Source organism: Pseudonaja textilis, chromosome 5 (genome assembly GCF_049901715.1).
Source record: "Pseudonaja textilis isolate UNSWEBS1 chromosome 5, rPseTex1.2, whole genome shotgun sequence".
NCBI lineage: Eukaryota > Metazoa > Chordata > Lepidosauria > Squamata > Elapidae > Pseudonaja > Pseudonaja textilis.
In genome coordinates this window covers 21,584,438-21,599,014 of record NC_141994.1, presented here as the reverse complement: position 1 = coordinate 21,599,014, position 14,577 = coordinate 21,584,438, and the positions used below count along the sequence as shown (strand labels likewise).

The 14,577-nt window shown below is 42.9% G+C and overlaps 1 protein-coding gene across 1 annotated transcript; it reads left to right on the top strand.

The window, feature by feature from the left end:
- Nucleotides 1-7,199: 7,199 nt before the first annotated feature.
- On the top strand, nucleotides 7,200-13,622 carry LOC113433020 (fibroblast growth factor 23-like). The gene is made up of 3 exons (XM_026695389.2): nucleotides 7,200-7,477; nucleotides 10,083-10,186; nucleotides 12,305-13,622. Exons 1-3 carry the CDS (start codon nucleotides 7,264-7,266, stop codon nucleotides 12,695-12,697), a joined length of 711 nt encoding a protein of 236 aa, XP_026551174.1. The 5' UTR covers nucleotides 7,200-7,263; the 3' UTR covers nucleotides 12,698-13,622.
- The last annotated feature ends 955 nt before the right edge of the window (nucleotides 13,623-14,577 follow it).

The following is a 14,577-nucleotide window of genomic DNA, read 5'->3' as shown; positions in this document are numbered from 1 at the left end:
ATTACATTAACACTATAGAGATTCTCGATCATCCAGGTCATGGTTGTCCCAAAAGTGCTTTTTCGAAAGGCAACTGGACTTTCTGTGTTTTTCATTGAAGATGTTTCACTTCTCATTCAAGAAGCTTCTTCAGCTCTGACTAGATGGTGGGGAATAGAAGTATCATGTTTTGACCCACGCCCTTTTCCAACAAATCAAACACCATCTACATAAAACAGAAACCTTGTAATGCTTTTGCAAAATAATTAGCTGTGATAAGTACAAGCCTTGCCAAACTGTGCAAAACTTGCCAAAAAATAACAGACAAGAATTAATGTGCAATACAAGAATTTTCAAATACAAACTTGGGATACTGGAATGTCCACGAGGTTGGAGTTTCAAAATGTCTTTGCCTCCTGCAAAGTACGTTCGTTCACAGCTAGCTTTTATCTTCTTGAAGGAGGGGCCATTACCTTGCAGCCTTACTCCCGAGTCGCCCGTGCTGTTGTAGCTGCTCTTTCCTCCAAGCAACCCTGCACGCATGCACATTTGGCACAGGCTTCTTGGGAACCTCCTCATCACTGCTGCCAGCCCCCACAATCTCTGAAGGCAGCAGTCTACTCCCTAATGGTCCTGGCCCCTCATCTGAGTCCTCGCTCTCCTCAGCCATCCACACCTGCTGCCGGCTAACCACAACAGATTGAGGTCATCCAGTCAGAGCCGAAGAAACTTCTTGGATGAGAAGTGAAACGTCTTTGAAGAAAAATCAGCAAGTCCAATTGCCTCTCAAAAAAGCACCTTCGGGAAGCTTCTAACGTGTTTTAGCAGGAGCGGCCCCCAGAAAATAGGGGTTGTGCGGAGGGAATAAGGCAAAGAAGGCAAGTTAAAATATCTGTTGGGAAGCACCCAGCCTGGCAGGGTAGAGGGATCAGGAGCAAAGCTAGCCTGGAGTCAATGCGTAACTGCACAAAGGGCAAGAGGTGACACAATTCCCTTGGATCTAATTGGTGCCAAGGGAAGGCTAGTGGACTGGGGAGATTCCTGTAGTATAGCCCAAACTCTGCACCTGTGGTTGTTCAATTGAAATTACAATTAGGAAAATAGGTGGCTTGTGGTGTATGGTGCTTGTTCTAAAATGTCTCAGACAGAGATTCACTCATTTGTTATACTATCCCACTGAGTTATTGTCCGTGTTTGGGGTTTTCCTCCCCCCACAAAAAAGAGGAGCAATGAGTATTCCAGGAATTTTAAGGTAACCATAATGTCGAAGATCCACATACAGTCAGACTGTGAATTTGGCAACACCTGTATTGCAGGCTGATATTCAGTGATGGCTTCATCTGTTTCATGTTGGTTAGCAGAACCAGGAAGTCTGCTGTGTGTGGGTTGTGTGACAGAGACAAACTCCCCAAATACAGTCACTCCAGGATGTGAGATTTAACAACTCTTGGGCTAGGGAACAATCACCCCAGAGTACATGCGGTTGACTCCCACATGTAATTATGCCTAGAATATACCAGCTATAGAAAGGGCCCACCTTCACATCTTCACTTACTAACACACGGACTTCCTAGATCCTCTGTTTACGTCCATGCTAAAAAGAAAGTGTACAGATAGTGTTTGTTTGGATAGCACATTCTGTCAAAGGGGAACCTCAGGAAATATTTGCCATCCTTCCCCCGGCAAATATATTAACCTGCGGTCCATTGGTGTACGAAACAGTTCTGCTTATCTTTTTATATTTTTAGAACATGTCGTTAGCAGCTTTCATGAATAGTCACCATTTCCGGGTTGGTCAGATTTGGAATTCAGCTCGTTTCTGTTTGTTTTAACTTCCGGTCTTGTTTGAACAAGTAGATCCTTCAGAATAAGGATAAAGTTCATGATCTATATTACTGGGATGGCATGCTTTTTATGATATAAAGAAAGTAAAACTCATGGTTATTGCAAGAGACATTATATACGAGATTCTTTATTGTTGATATGGGAAAAAATAAGAAAACAACATTATATGAAAATTCCAGTCTGGCTGTCAACTACAGAAGCATTTGCATACCCAGTTGTTTATAAAATGGAACACATGGTTAGATATGGTGAAATTTTAAATGAAAAGGGTGAACTGAAATCTAAACAAGAACTAGAGGAGCAAGAAATTAAGATGAGTTGGTATACATATATGCAAATACATTCTAGGTATGACAAAGATTGTAAAACAGAGGGATTTTATAATGAACTTACAGAACTGGATGAAATCTTAACAGGTACTGATGAGAAATTGATTTAAAAGTTTTATGGTTACTTACTCGGAATTAAATTGGAGGAAGAACAAGTTAAACAAGCAATGATTGCCTGGGGGAGGAATTTTGGACATGGGATAGATTTAGATAAATGACAAAAACTATGGTCTCGAAATTATAAATTGACAATGTCGGTAGCATATAAAGAGAATTTGTATAGGATGCTTTACAGGTGGCACTTACCCCCAGCACGAATAGGAAGGATGTCCAAAAACAAATCAGAGAGATGTTGGAAGTATCATCAGATACCTGGATCATATTATCATATGTGGTGGACGTGTGTGGAAGCAAAGAGTTACTGGACTAAGATTCATACATGGCTTGAAGAAATGATAAAACAGCATATAGACTTGAAACCAGATATATTTTTATTGGGTATCTTGTCTGAAGGATACAATAGAGAATTGACGTATTTGATTATAAATGTGTTAACAGCGGCTAGAATTGTATTTGCTAGAAATTGGAAGAGTGAAGAAATTCCAATAGAGGAAGAAGTGATTAAGAAAATGATGGAATGTGCAGAAATGAGTAAATTGACATTAGCAATCAGAGAGCAAGAAGATAAAGAATGTTATAAAATTTGGGATTTATTTTATCAATGGCTAGACAAGAAAATAGAGAAGTAAACTATGTTATGGAAAGGAATAGTATAATATGTAAGATAATATGATGCAATTATGTTATATAATTGAACATAAGGAACTGAATTGTATGATCCCAGGTTTGTTAAAATAGAGATTTGCTCGATGAGAAATATATACATTTTTAGTTGGGTCTAATAATGATGCAATAATAACACAACATAATATAATATGTATAGTTGACTTATGTAATATGAATGTATGTTTGGAAGGGTAAGACTGTTGATATTGTGACATTGCACGAAAGAAATATACCAACCTGTATTTTGGAAGATGGTTTTATGTTGATGTTTTATGTTTATGTTTGTTAGTGTTTGTCTTTGAAAAAAATAAAAAACTTTATAAAAAAAAGAATAAGGATAAAGTTCGGGACAAACCTGGAATTATTGAAGTAGATTGTTAGGAGAGGTTAGGTTTCTTTTTTTTTCTTTTAGTATTAATTTTTAAAAATTAATTACATATCTTAGTGCTTAATAAACATCGTATTGCCTGGATATTTAAATTGCTTAACAATACATATCCCATTCTTAATCACCACCCCTATTTTCTAACCACTGATCAAATAGATTCCACGTTTGATAATATTCTGCTTCTTCTTCCTGTTTCATAGTCTTCTGAGCATGGAGCTCAAAGCAAGAATTTGGGGTTGGCGTCAGAATTGCATTTATCCTAATTTTGCCCGCTGTTTTCTCTTCCTCTACCCTTCATCTCCTAAATGCTCCAGTTTTGAGAGACTGGTATATCTTCTGAAATCTTACCTTATCTGCTAAAACTGCACTACAAAGTCCTCAACTAACAACTGTAATTGAGCCCCAAGTGTTGCAATATTGTTAAGTTAGTCAGATGCAGGGGTGGGATTCAAAAATCCCAGCAACCGGTTCGCTGCCCAGTTGCTGGGTGGGCGTGGCCATGGTCAGTGTGGCCTACCGGAAATTCTGGGAGAGCTGTTTTTGTGCCTTCCCCAGGGTCTGGGGGCTTCCCTTGAACCTCTGGGAGGGCGAAAACAGCCACCCCTGGGATCTGGACGCCTTCTGGAAGCCGGAAACAAGCCTGCTTCTGGACTTCCGGAAGGCCTGTTTTTCCTCCTCCCAGAGCCTCCACGCAGACCCTGCACCGAAAATGGGCCGTGTGGAGACTCCTGGGAGGGGTGGGGTTGGATGGGCGGGGCCAGCCAGTAAGTTCAAATACCAGTTCAGCAAACCAGATGCAAATTTAACATGAACCGGCCCAAACCGGCTGAATCCCACCTCTGCGTTTATCCTAATTTTGCCCACTGTTTTCTCTTTCCTTCTATCCTTCATCTCCCAAATGCTCCAGTTTCGAGAGTCTGGTATATCTTCTGAAATCTTACATCTGTTAAAATTGCACTACAAAGTCCTCAACTAACAACTGCAATTGAGCCCCAAATGTTGCAGTTGTTAAGTTGGTCGTACGGTTGTTAAGTGAATCTGGCTTCCCTGTTGACTTTGCTTGTCAGAAGGTTGCAAAAGGAGATCCCATGACCTCAGGATACAGCAACGGTCATAAATGTGAACCAGTTGCCAAGTGTTTGAATTTTGATTACGTGACCATGGCGAGGCTGCAACGGTCATTAGTGTGAAACACCGTCATAAGCAGGGATGGGATTCAACCGATATTACTACCAGTTCGGTGACTACATTTTGTGTGTGCATGTGAAAGAGAAAGAAAGAGAGAGAGGGTGGAGGGAAAGAGAGGGGAAAGAGAGAGAGAGAAAGAGGGAAAGAGAAAGAGAGAGAGAGCAGGGGGAAGAGAGGGGGAAGAGAGAGAGAGAAATAGAGGGAGAGGGAAAGAGAAAGAGAGAGAGAGGGTGGGGGAAGAGAGAGGCAGGAAAGAGAGAGAAAGTGGGGAAAGAGAGAAAGAGAGAGAGAGGGAAAGAAAGAGAGAGGATGGAGGGAAATAGAGAGAAAGAGGGGGGAAAGAAAGAAAGAGGCGGAAGGAACGAGAGAGGGGAAGAGAGAAAGAGCGGGAAAGGGAAAGAGAGAGAGAGAAACGGAGTGAGAAAGAGGGAAAGAGAAAGAGAGAGGGTGGAAAGAAAGGGGGGAAAGAAAGAGGGAGAAAGCGAGAAGGGGGAAAGAGAGAGAGAAAGAGGGGGAGAGAGAAAGAGAGAGAAAGAGAGAGAGGGTGGAGGGGAAAAGAAGGGGGAAAAAGAGAGGGAGAGAAAGAGAAGGGGAGAGAAAGAGAGGGCCAATCACCAGGAGATGGCAAATTCTAGTTCTCCCTTAGGCATGAAATTGACTGGGTGATTTTGGGCCAATCACCAGAAGATCGCAAGTTCTAGTCCCTCTGTGGGCATGAAAGCCAATTAGGTGACTTTGGACCAATCACCAGGAGACGGTGAGTTCTAGGGCCGCCTTAGGCATGAAAGCTGACTGGGTGATTTTGGCCCAATCTCCAGGAGATGGCGAGTTCTAGTTCTCCCTTAGGCATGAAAGCTAACTGGGTGACTATAGGCCAATCACCAGGTCCTAGAGAAATTCTAGTCCCACTTTAGGCAGGACAGGAAGTTGGGTGCCTTTGAGCCAGTCAATCTCTCTCAATCCAGCCCAACTCACAGGGGAGTTATTGGGGGGGGGGGGGCACAAAGAATATTAGTTATGTACACCACCCTGAGTTATTTATAAATAGAATAAAAACGGGAAAGAAATAACTAATTAAATAAATTTGCAAGCCACTTGTTCAGCCAAGATCTGCTGCCTTTCTGGAACATTGTTTGCAACACACATCCAATTCTTCACATTCAGCTGATGTGGATATGATAACTCCTGCTCCATCATTAAAGTTACACAAAGGGTATTTCCTTTTGATCTCTAACTCTAACCCCTGAGGACGTCAGTGCTTCAGGCCATTCGGGGGCTGCAAAAGGCTACCAAGACGCTTTTAAAAGGTTTATGTAAACTTATGAAGAAGGATATTTTTATGTTTTTTGTGTTATGTTTATGTTAATGTTGTTATGTATGCTTATGTTTGTTATTAAAAAATAAAAAAAAATTTATCCAAAAAAAAAAAGGTTTTTTAAAAAAAAAACAGATGGAGGGGAGGAAATGGAGGAATAAGAATTGGATTTGAGTGACAAAAGTCATGGATAACTAAGAAAGGGGGAGACCCCTGCATTCCTCAAGGTTGACTCAGCCTTCTGTCCTTCTGAGGTTGGTAAAATGAGGACCCATATTGTTGGGGGCAACATGCTGACTCTGTAAACTGCTTATAGAGGACTGTAAAGCACTGTGAAGAGGTATATAAGTCTAAGTGTTATGTCCTTCCTTCCTTCCTTCCTTCCCTTTCTTTCCCTTTCACCTTCCTGGTGGCACAATGGTGAGAATACCGTATGGCAGGCTGACTCTGCCCACTGCCAGCAGTTCAATCCTGACCAGCTCAAGGTTGACTCAGCCTTCCATCCTTCTGAGGTTGGTAAAACGAGGACCCAGATTGTTGGGGGCAATAGGCTGACTCTGTAAACTGCTTTGAGAGGGCAGTAAAGTACTGTGAAGCGGTATATAAGTCTTTTTAATTTTTTTAGTATATTTTTTTTAATTCATGTACATTTTGAATACAGTGTGTTGTCAGGGCATATCATTTACTTAAATGACAAAGAAAGAACAAACAGGAGTAATAATACATAGACCAGTAATAATAGTGATAATATAAGAATAATTTTAACTAGTTTTCTCTTTATATTAGCTTATTTGTAATTCTGTTGATTATATTAGCATATTCATAATAGTAAACCATCTTTATATTTAATTCTTACACAGCATTAATCTTTCTTCATCTCATTTCTATCTCTTGTCTCTAACCCCTCGTAAAATCTATTCCATGTTAAATAATATTCCGTGTTCTTCTTTATCCTTTATTGTTAATGTCAGTCTATCCATCCCTGCACAGTCCAATATTTTTCGAATTAATCTAATCTAATCATCTAATGGAGTGTCTAAAGCGGTATATAAGTCCAAGTTGCTATTGCTCTCCTGCCTTCCTTCCTTTTTTAAAACAACCTGACAAAGTTTGATCAGTGCCTCCAAAAAGCTTATTTGGGAAAGTGCCTCCCCTTCCACTTCTTCCTGAGATCCGAGGGCGCTCCTAAAATATTGTCTCTGCTAAAAAAGAAAGAAAGAAAGAAAGAAAGAAGGGCGGGGGGGGAACGAAGGGTGTCTCTTCCTTTCTCCCGCCCCCCTTCCACCCATTCCCCTCCCCCCCCCCGGCTGTCCTGTATAAAGCCAGGGCCGAAGGACCAGGGCGCCCAGCATCAGCCAGTGGCCAGCAAAGGAGAAGAAGGACCAAAATCGCCTCTCGGCTCCTGCAACTTCCAAGCCAAGCGAGCAACCACGATGCGCCCCGTCCCGGCTCCAGGCTTTCTCCGCGCCTTCAGGTTCCTGCTGCCTCTGGCCGCCTGGGGCTTGGGGGGTCCCGCCGTCGCTTCCCCCATCTGGAGCAACGCCGACGAACTGGTGCACCTCTACACCTCCGGCTCCAGGAGGAGCTTCCACCTGCAGATCCATCCCGACGGACGCGTGGATGGCAGCCCGTCCCAGACCGTGCATAGTAAGTGCCCGGGCGGAGCTGCGAGGCTGGCTGATGCGGGAGGGATGGAAGGGGTGGGGAGCCTGTCCAGGAGCGTCCCGGAGGCTCCAGAGTGTTAGGAATTCAATAACGGAGTTGGAAGGGTCCTTGGAGGTCTTCTAGTCCACCCCCCTCTGCTCAAGCAGTAATCAAGTGGCAGTGAGAACGATCAACAGAGTATAGTAAGTGCCCAGGCGGAGCTGCGAGGCTGGCTGATGCGGGAGGGATGGGAGAGACGGGGAGCCTGTCCAGGATCATCCCGGAGGCTCCAGAGTGTTAGGAATTCAATAACGGAGTTGAAGAATCCTTGAAGGTCTTCTACTGGCAGAACTTGAACTCAGTTTCCCACTTTCTTTCTTTTTTAAATATCCTTTATTCATCGTTTATCATTTTAAAAAGCCAAACAACAACAAAATAGAACTTATATCAACAGTTTGTGACCTTTGTCTTATCCTAATATGTTGTGCATTATTTACAAATATACAAAATTGTGCCAATATAAATCATTAACTTATCTAGTACTTATCTCTATTTATTTACAATCCATTTATCTATCTACCAATCTTCTTTGCTCAATCCAATCATACCATTTTTCCCACACCTTTGTAGTAATCAGATTCCTCTCTCTCCTATGGATTCAAGGTTAATTTGTCCATCTCAGCACAACTCATTATTTTTTGAACGGTCAATTCCTCTGGTGGCATACATGGGTGTTTCCAACATTGGGCATAGCAATCGTGGCTGCAGTTAAAATGTGCAATATTAAATATTTTAAATTTCTCTCATATTTCTTTTTACAGTTTCCCACTTTCTAATCTGGTGCTTTAGCCAGATTAAATTAAGGTCCTCTTTATCCAAGTTTATTTTTAAGTATGGATAGATAAATAATAATAATTAGAGAAAAGTGGACCTCTATGCTAGTAAAACTCTTTGGGTCTGAAACTTTGTAACTAAACTAAAATGATGCGTGGTAGGGCAAAATGTTTTGCAGCAAGATGCCTCCAATAGTAACTTAAAGAATGCATCCAAAATCCAGAACATTTACTCCCATGGAATTAAAATTTTGAAAATCTCTTCAAACATTTTGCGATCTAAAAATTATTATAAATTACCATGATGCACAATGCATTTCCTGCGCTCAGCTCCTGAGGTTTGTCTGCATCATGCAGTTCAGTCTGGGCTATTTTCAAGCCAGGTGCCTTGACTGAGACATATCTGAATATCTTCCTGAATTTTTAAGAGCTTTTCAAACACACTAGAAGCTCTGCTGTTCTTGAAGGCATGGAGGAAATTGGCAAGGAAATATCTCCGAAATTATGACCCAATCAATCACAGATTGAATAGAATAGAATAGAATAGAATAGAATAGAATAGAATAGAATAGAATAGAATAGAATAGAATAGAATATATGGAATGGAATGGAACAGAACAGAACAGAACAGAACAGAACAGAATAGAATAGAATAGAATAGAATAGAATAGAATATATGGAGTGGAATGGAATGGAATGGAATGGAATGGAATAGAATAGAATAGAATAGAATAGAATAGAATAGAATAGAATAGAATAGAATAGAATCAGAAACAATGGAATGGAATCAAATGGAATGGAATCGAATGGAACCGAATCGAATCAGAAACAATGGAATGGAATGGAATAGAATAAAAAAATGTAGAATAGAATGGAATGGAATAGAATAGAGTAGAAAATATGAATGAAATGGAATGGGTTCCATGCAGTGGTGGGATTCAAATTTTTTACTACCGGTTCTGTCGGTGTAGCGTGGCTTGGTGGGTGTGGCATGGGAAGAGGGATACTGCAAAATCTCCATTCCACCCCACTCCAGGGAGAAGGTTACTGCAAAATCCCCTTCCTTCCCCACCCACTGTTTTCCCCCTTGACTGATGTAGTGAAAATGCTGGCCTCCAACTTGGAAAGTTGAGAGTTCGATCCGAGATAGCGGCAGATATTTCTCTCCCAGGGTGCAAAGACAAGATATCTTTTGTGAACTCCAGGGTGGCGTCAGGAAGGGCCAGTAAATGTTCAACTCCATCCAGTTGCTTAAACTCTTCCCTGAATTAAAGGACTTAGGTAAAGGTTCCCCTCGCGTATACGTGCTAGTCGTTTTCGTCTCTAGGGGGCGGTGCTCATCTCCATTACAAAGCCAATGAGCCAGCGCTGTCCGAAGACGTCTCCGTGGTCATGTGGCCGGCATGACTAAACACCCGAAGGCGCACGGAATGCTGTTCCCTTCCCACCAAAGGGGTCCCTATTTTCCTCCTTGCATTTTTACATGGTTTCAAAAGCTGGGACAAATAACGGGAGCTCACTCCATTACACGACGGTAGGGATTCGAACTGCCGAACTGCCGACCTTTCTGATAGACAAGCTCAATATCTTAGTTCAAAAAAGAGTTTTCCCATTTGACCGAGTCTTTGGGCAAATGTTTTGCCACCACTGGCCAGAATTTGGGAAGACCGAGAAGGCATCAAATCATATCATAATGTTCTGATATTTGAAGTTGCTATTTCTGCCTTAAGAAATGTACAAAGAGCTCTCCTAATATTTAAACTGTTCACTTCCAGGTGCTTTGACAATCAAAACAGAAAGTGCAGGATATGCAGTGATCATTGGTGCGAAGAGCGGACTCCACCTTTGCATGGACGTTAACGGAAATCTCTTTGGATCGGTGAGTCCTAATATTTACTTGGGGTTATTTGACTCCTTTCCCAGTGCAGCCAAGGCGTTAAGTCCTCATTTTACAACCCCAACGGAGTCCGTTTCTATTGTTAAGTGAGTTTTGACCCATTTTCCAACCTTTCGTGCCACAATTGTTACATGAATCCCTGCAATTGTCAAATTAATAACATGGTCATTAAGTCAATCTGGCTTTCCCCATTGACTTTGCTTGTTAAAAGGTCGCAAAAGGGGTTCACACGACCTAGGGACACAGCAATCGTCATAAATGTGAGTCAGTTGCCAAGCGTCTGAATTTTGATCATGTGACCATGTTGGGTGGGGTGGTGGTGCCATGGTCGTAAGTGTGAAAACTGGTCCTAAGTCACTTTTTTTCAGTGCTGTTCTAACTTCTATCAGTCACTAAACAAACAGTTGTAAGTTAAGGACTACCTGTAATTTAAAAAGTAGATAAATTTAAGAGGCTACCAAACTCTCTGGTTTATATTAAGAAATTGACCTTTACAAACTTTATCTAAAGTTTTTAAGGAAAAAAAAGATGAAAAAGATTTGGCTGGAGATAAAATAATCATAAACAAGAAAACGGTGCTTTAAAACTACTTTTCTTCCTAACGTGTTGAATGCAAACATTGAGGAAAAATATGCATTGACAATTCACTTTTTCTCAGTGCCATTGTAACTTGGAGCAGTCACTAAAAAAGGTCACTGTGACCTTTTGTGCCACAGTTGTTAAGTGAATCACTGCAGTTGTGAAGTCAGGAACACCTGTTGTTGTTAAGTGGAACCTGGCTTCACCATTGCTTCTCAGGAGGTCACAAAAGAGGATCATCTGACAGCCGCCCCAGGACGCTGCAACTGTCATAAATCTGAGTTGGTAGCCAAGCATCCGAATTTGGATCATGTGACTGTGGGGGTAGCCGAATGGTCGTAAGTGTGAAAAATTGTCAAATAAGTCAGTTTTTTTCAGTCCCATGGTGATTTGGAATGGTCGCTAAATGAAATGCTGTAAGTTGAGGGGACTATCTGTAGAAAAAACAAATCATCATCATCTTTTAACGACCCTGTAATCCTTTAAGGGGTGGAGTCTGGGCAACTGAATGGAGTTAACAGGGTGTTTTAATGTCCGGATGCCCTTCCTGTCTCCAATGTGGAGTTTTGTTCAGCAGACATATTCTCAGTGTGCCCAGAGAGAGAAATATCTGCCTCTATCTAGGATCGAACTCACAGCCTCCTGATTGCAAGGCAAGAGCTCCACTCCTAGGCCACTGTACCACTCTGCAGAAAGAACAAATGTGTCATGTCCCTGTGATTCACTTAACAACTGTGGCAAGAAAGGTGTCATGCCCCTGTCAGAATCTGATTCCAAGGGGGAGGCCGAGCAGTTGACAGGGAGTGGGAATGTGGGTCCAGTGGCTGTGGAAGAAACTGGGGAAGGGCACAGTCTGGCTGGGCAGAGCAGGGGAGAGGTAGAGCAAGGCAGAGGGACTTCGGAGGAAGAACCAGGCCCACCCCCTCTTCATCCTAGGGCATGCAGGGAGGAACAGAGAAGGGAGCAATATTGCATGGCTTACGGGGAAGGAAAGGGCCCTGATTCCCTTCATTAGCTGCATCTGGGAACACAGTGTTTAAAAAGGGAGGTTGCTCACAGCAATTCGTGGGAAGCAAATCTCGTGAATTATCTTTTATGGTCGAGGCTCATCTGGGTTCCTGGCGTCTTCCCAACTTTATGTGTTTTGTTGGCCTTTGAACTCTGCAATTCCTTATCCTGTCCTGTCCAGTTAGTTGGCGTAGCATAGATTGTGTGGATTTTTATTTACAGTTTATAAGTACTTTGTTTTCGGACTGAATTTCCTCCCCTTAAAGACTGTTCTTGGGAGTTTTTTTCTCCAGCCGACGGTAACTGGGCATTGGGAGCAAAGTTGAGGTATTAAAGGGACTTTTCTTACTTATGCGACTGTGTTGCTTTTGTGCCACGCCTCTTTGGGTCATCACAAAATGTTTGAAAAATATTCGAGACCAAAATATGCTGCGGATGTTTTTTTTACCATAAGGTAACGGCTTGATTTTTCACCTCTGTTCTTAACATTTCTGCGGTGTTTGTTTCTTTTAGAATGCCTTCGGCAACGAGGACTGCGTCTTTAAGCACACGATGCTGGAAAACGGCTATGATATTTACCAATCCCCCAAGTACAATTACCTGGTTAGCCTCGGGAGGGCCAAGCAACCGCTGTTCCCCAATATGAATCCTCCGGCTTTCTCTCAGTTTTTAACCAGGAGGAACGAAATCCCCTTAAGCCAGTTCATCACGCCAAGGCCTCAGGAGGAAGACACCAGGGACGACGATGGTGAGAACTGTGGGGGTATCTTGGCGGGAAAGATCCCGGAAGAGAGCCCAGATGAGGTGGGCATCCACCCTTGCTTGATCAGCTCAAATTCTGAGGAGAGAGACCCAAACGGCGCCACATTGAGCCGAAGATTTCCAAGCCCCCGAACAAGTTTCTGAACCTGAGACGAGAACTGGACTTCTTCTCCTGAACCGTCAAAGAAAGTGAAATTCCTTTTTTTCCCAGATGAATTGTTCAGAATAAGGAGGGGAGGGGGTCACAACTGTGTACAGGTAGTTCTCGACTTACAACAGGTTCATTTAGTGACCGTTCAAAGTTACAACGGCGCTTTAAAAAAGGGGGACACATAGGAATGTTTTCCACACCTGCGACCATTGTGATGTTCCTGGGGGGCCACGTGATCAAAATCGCTTGCCACTGACAGGTCTTTGTACAGTTGCCTGGCTTAACGCGATGCCCCTTTTTGCGACCTTTAACAGATTTAACAGAGTTGGAAGGGGCCTTGGAAGTCATCTAGTCCAGCCCACTTCTGATGAGCCATGTCAAAGGGGGAATCCAGGTTCCCTTAAGAACCCGTCTTACTAACTTCAACAGTGGCAGTTAAGATTCATTTAAACGACTCTGGCAGGAAAAGGCTTAAAATGGAGCTCACAACAAATGTTTCGCTGGGGGCTCAATCGTCGTTGTATCTCAAGGACTATCTTTAGGCCTCTTCTTGGTTCTTTCCCATGGTTCTTACCAACCTGAATGACAAACGTGAGTTATGAGGCGAGTTTTATATCTTTTTGTTCTATCAACGTTTCAATGTTTAAGCTTTGCCCATAATGCTGTACAGACAGTATATACCAGTGGTAGCTAATCTTTTTGGGCTCCTGTGCTAAAAATTGTGTGCGCACTTGCACGCTCACGCTTCTGTGCCAGCACCCAGAAGGCAATGCACGTCCCCTAGGCCCCCTATGCATGCATGCACAATCCCCACCACCGCCCCCTTACCTGCACTGCGCCTCACAGCTGATTTTCGGCCGGTTTGAGGCTTTTTTCAGCCTCCCAGAGGCTTGAGGAAGGCTTCTGCAGGCTTTGCAGGCCGAAAACTAGCCCCGTTTCATCAGTTCCGGTATTGTCAGAAAAACAGGAAGTGATGAAACGGGGCTAGTTTTTGGCCTGCAAAGCCTGCAGAAGACTTCCTCAAACAAGCCGAAAATCAGCTGTGAGGCGTGCGCATGTGCAGTGAGGTAAGTTTGCCTGCAGCTCGTGTGCCGGCACAAATGGCTCTGTGTGCCACCTCTGGCACATGTGCCATAGATTCGCCATCATGGATGTATTCCAAGGGTTTTCAAAGCTTGGCAAGCTTAAGACTTTTGGACTTTAACTCCCAGAATTCCTGAACTAACATGACTGGAGGAAGAATCCTGGGAGTTGAAGTCCACAAGTCTTAAAACTGTCAAGTTTGAAGACCCCTGGTATATAGAGTTCTTGTCATGCCACAGTCCACCCACAGAAGACTGGCAGAGATGGCAAGGTTGCCAACATGTTGTTGGTTGAATCTTTGACTTGATTTGACTCTAAGTCAAAAAAGAATGCCCAGAATCTTTAAATAAGCAAAATCTGTGGGTCAACGCAGCAGGAGAAAAAAGGGTGAACAGCCTCTATTATAGAGATGGACAATTAAGTTTTTACAAGGGTCAACATGAGAAAGTGAGACTGTTGTGGAGGAGCAAACCAAAACAGTTCCAGACATGACATATCTCACAACATTGCAAAACGAGTCCAAGGAATCCGATTCAGCCAAGATCATCTCCATGAGTTTCTTCCTTTGGGACTTAGCCAGACTCCCTCCTGAGCTGGACCTTAGCTGGATTCAGGATGCTGACCCGTCCCAGCAACCCGTTGGCCAAAGGTAGGCTTTGTGCCGGAAGTGCCAAATCTCAGTATTTTGGCATGGGTTATCTACAACCCGATGGACTGGAATGGACAGATGAGTCTCCCTTCTGGAGGAACAGAGTTGAGATGCTCCATAAAGTAACTTTGTGGACTGTTA

Excerpts from the sequence above, each read along its gene's own strand:
- LOC113433020 (XM_026695389.2), top strand. The coding sequence starts at position 7,264 with ATGCGCCCCGTCCCGGCTCCAGGCTTTCTCCGCGCCTTCAGGTTCCTG. Across the intron at positions 7,478-10,082 it reads CCCGTCCCAGACCGTGCATA|GTGCTTTGACAATCAAAACA; the intron begins GTAAGTGCCCGG and ends GTTCACTTCCAG. Across the intron at positions 10,187-12,304 it reads ACGGAAATCTCTTTGGATCG|AATGCCTTCGGCAACGAGGA; the intron begins GTGAGTCCTAAT and ends TGTTTCTTTTAG.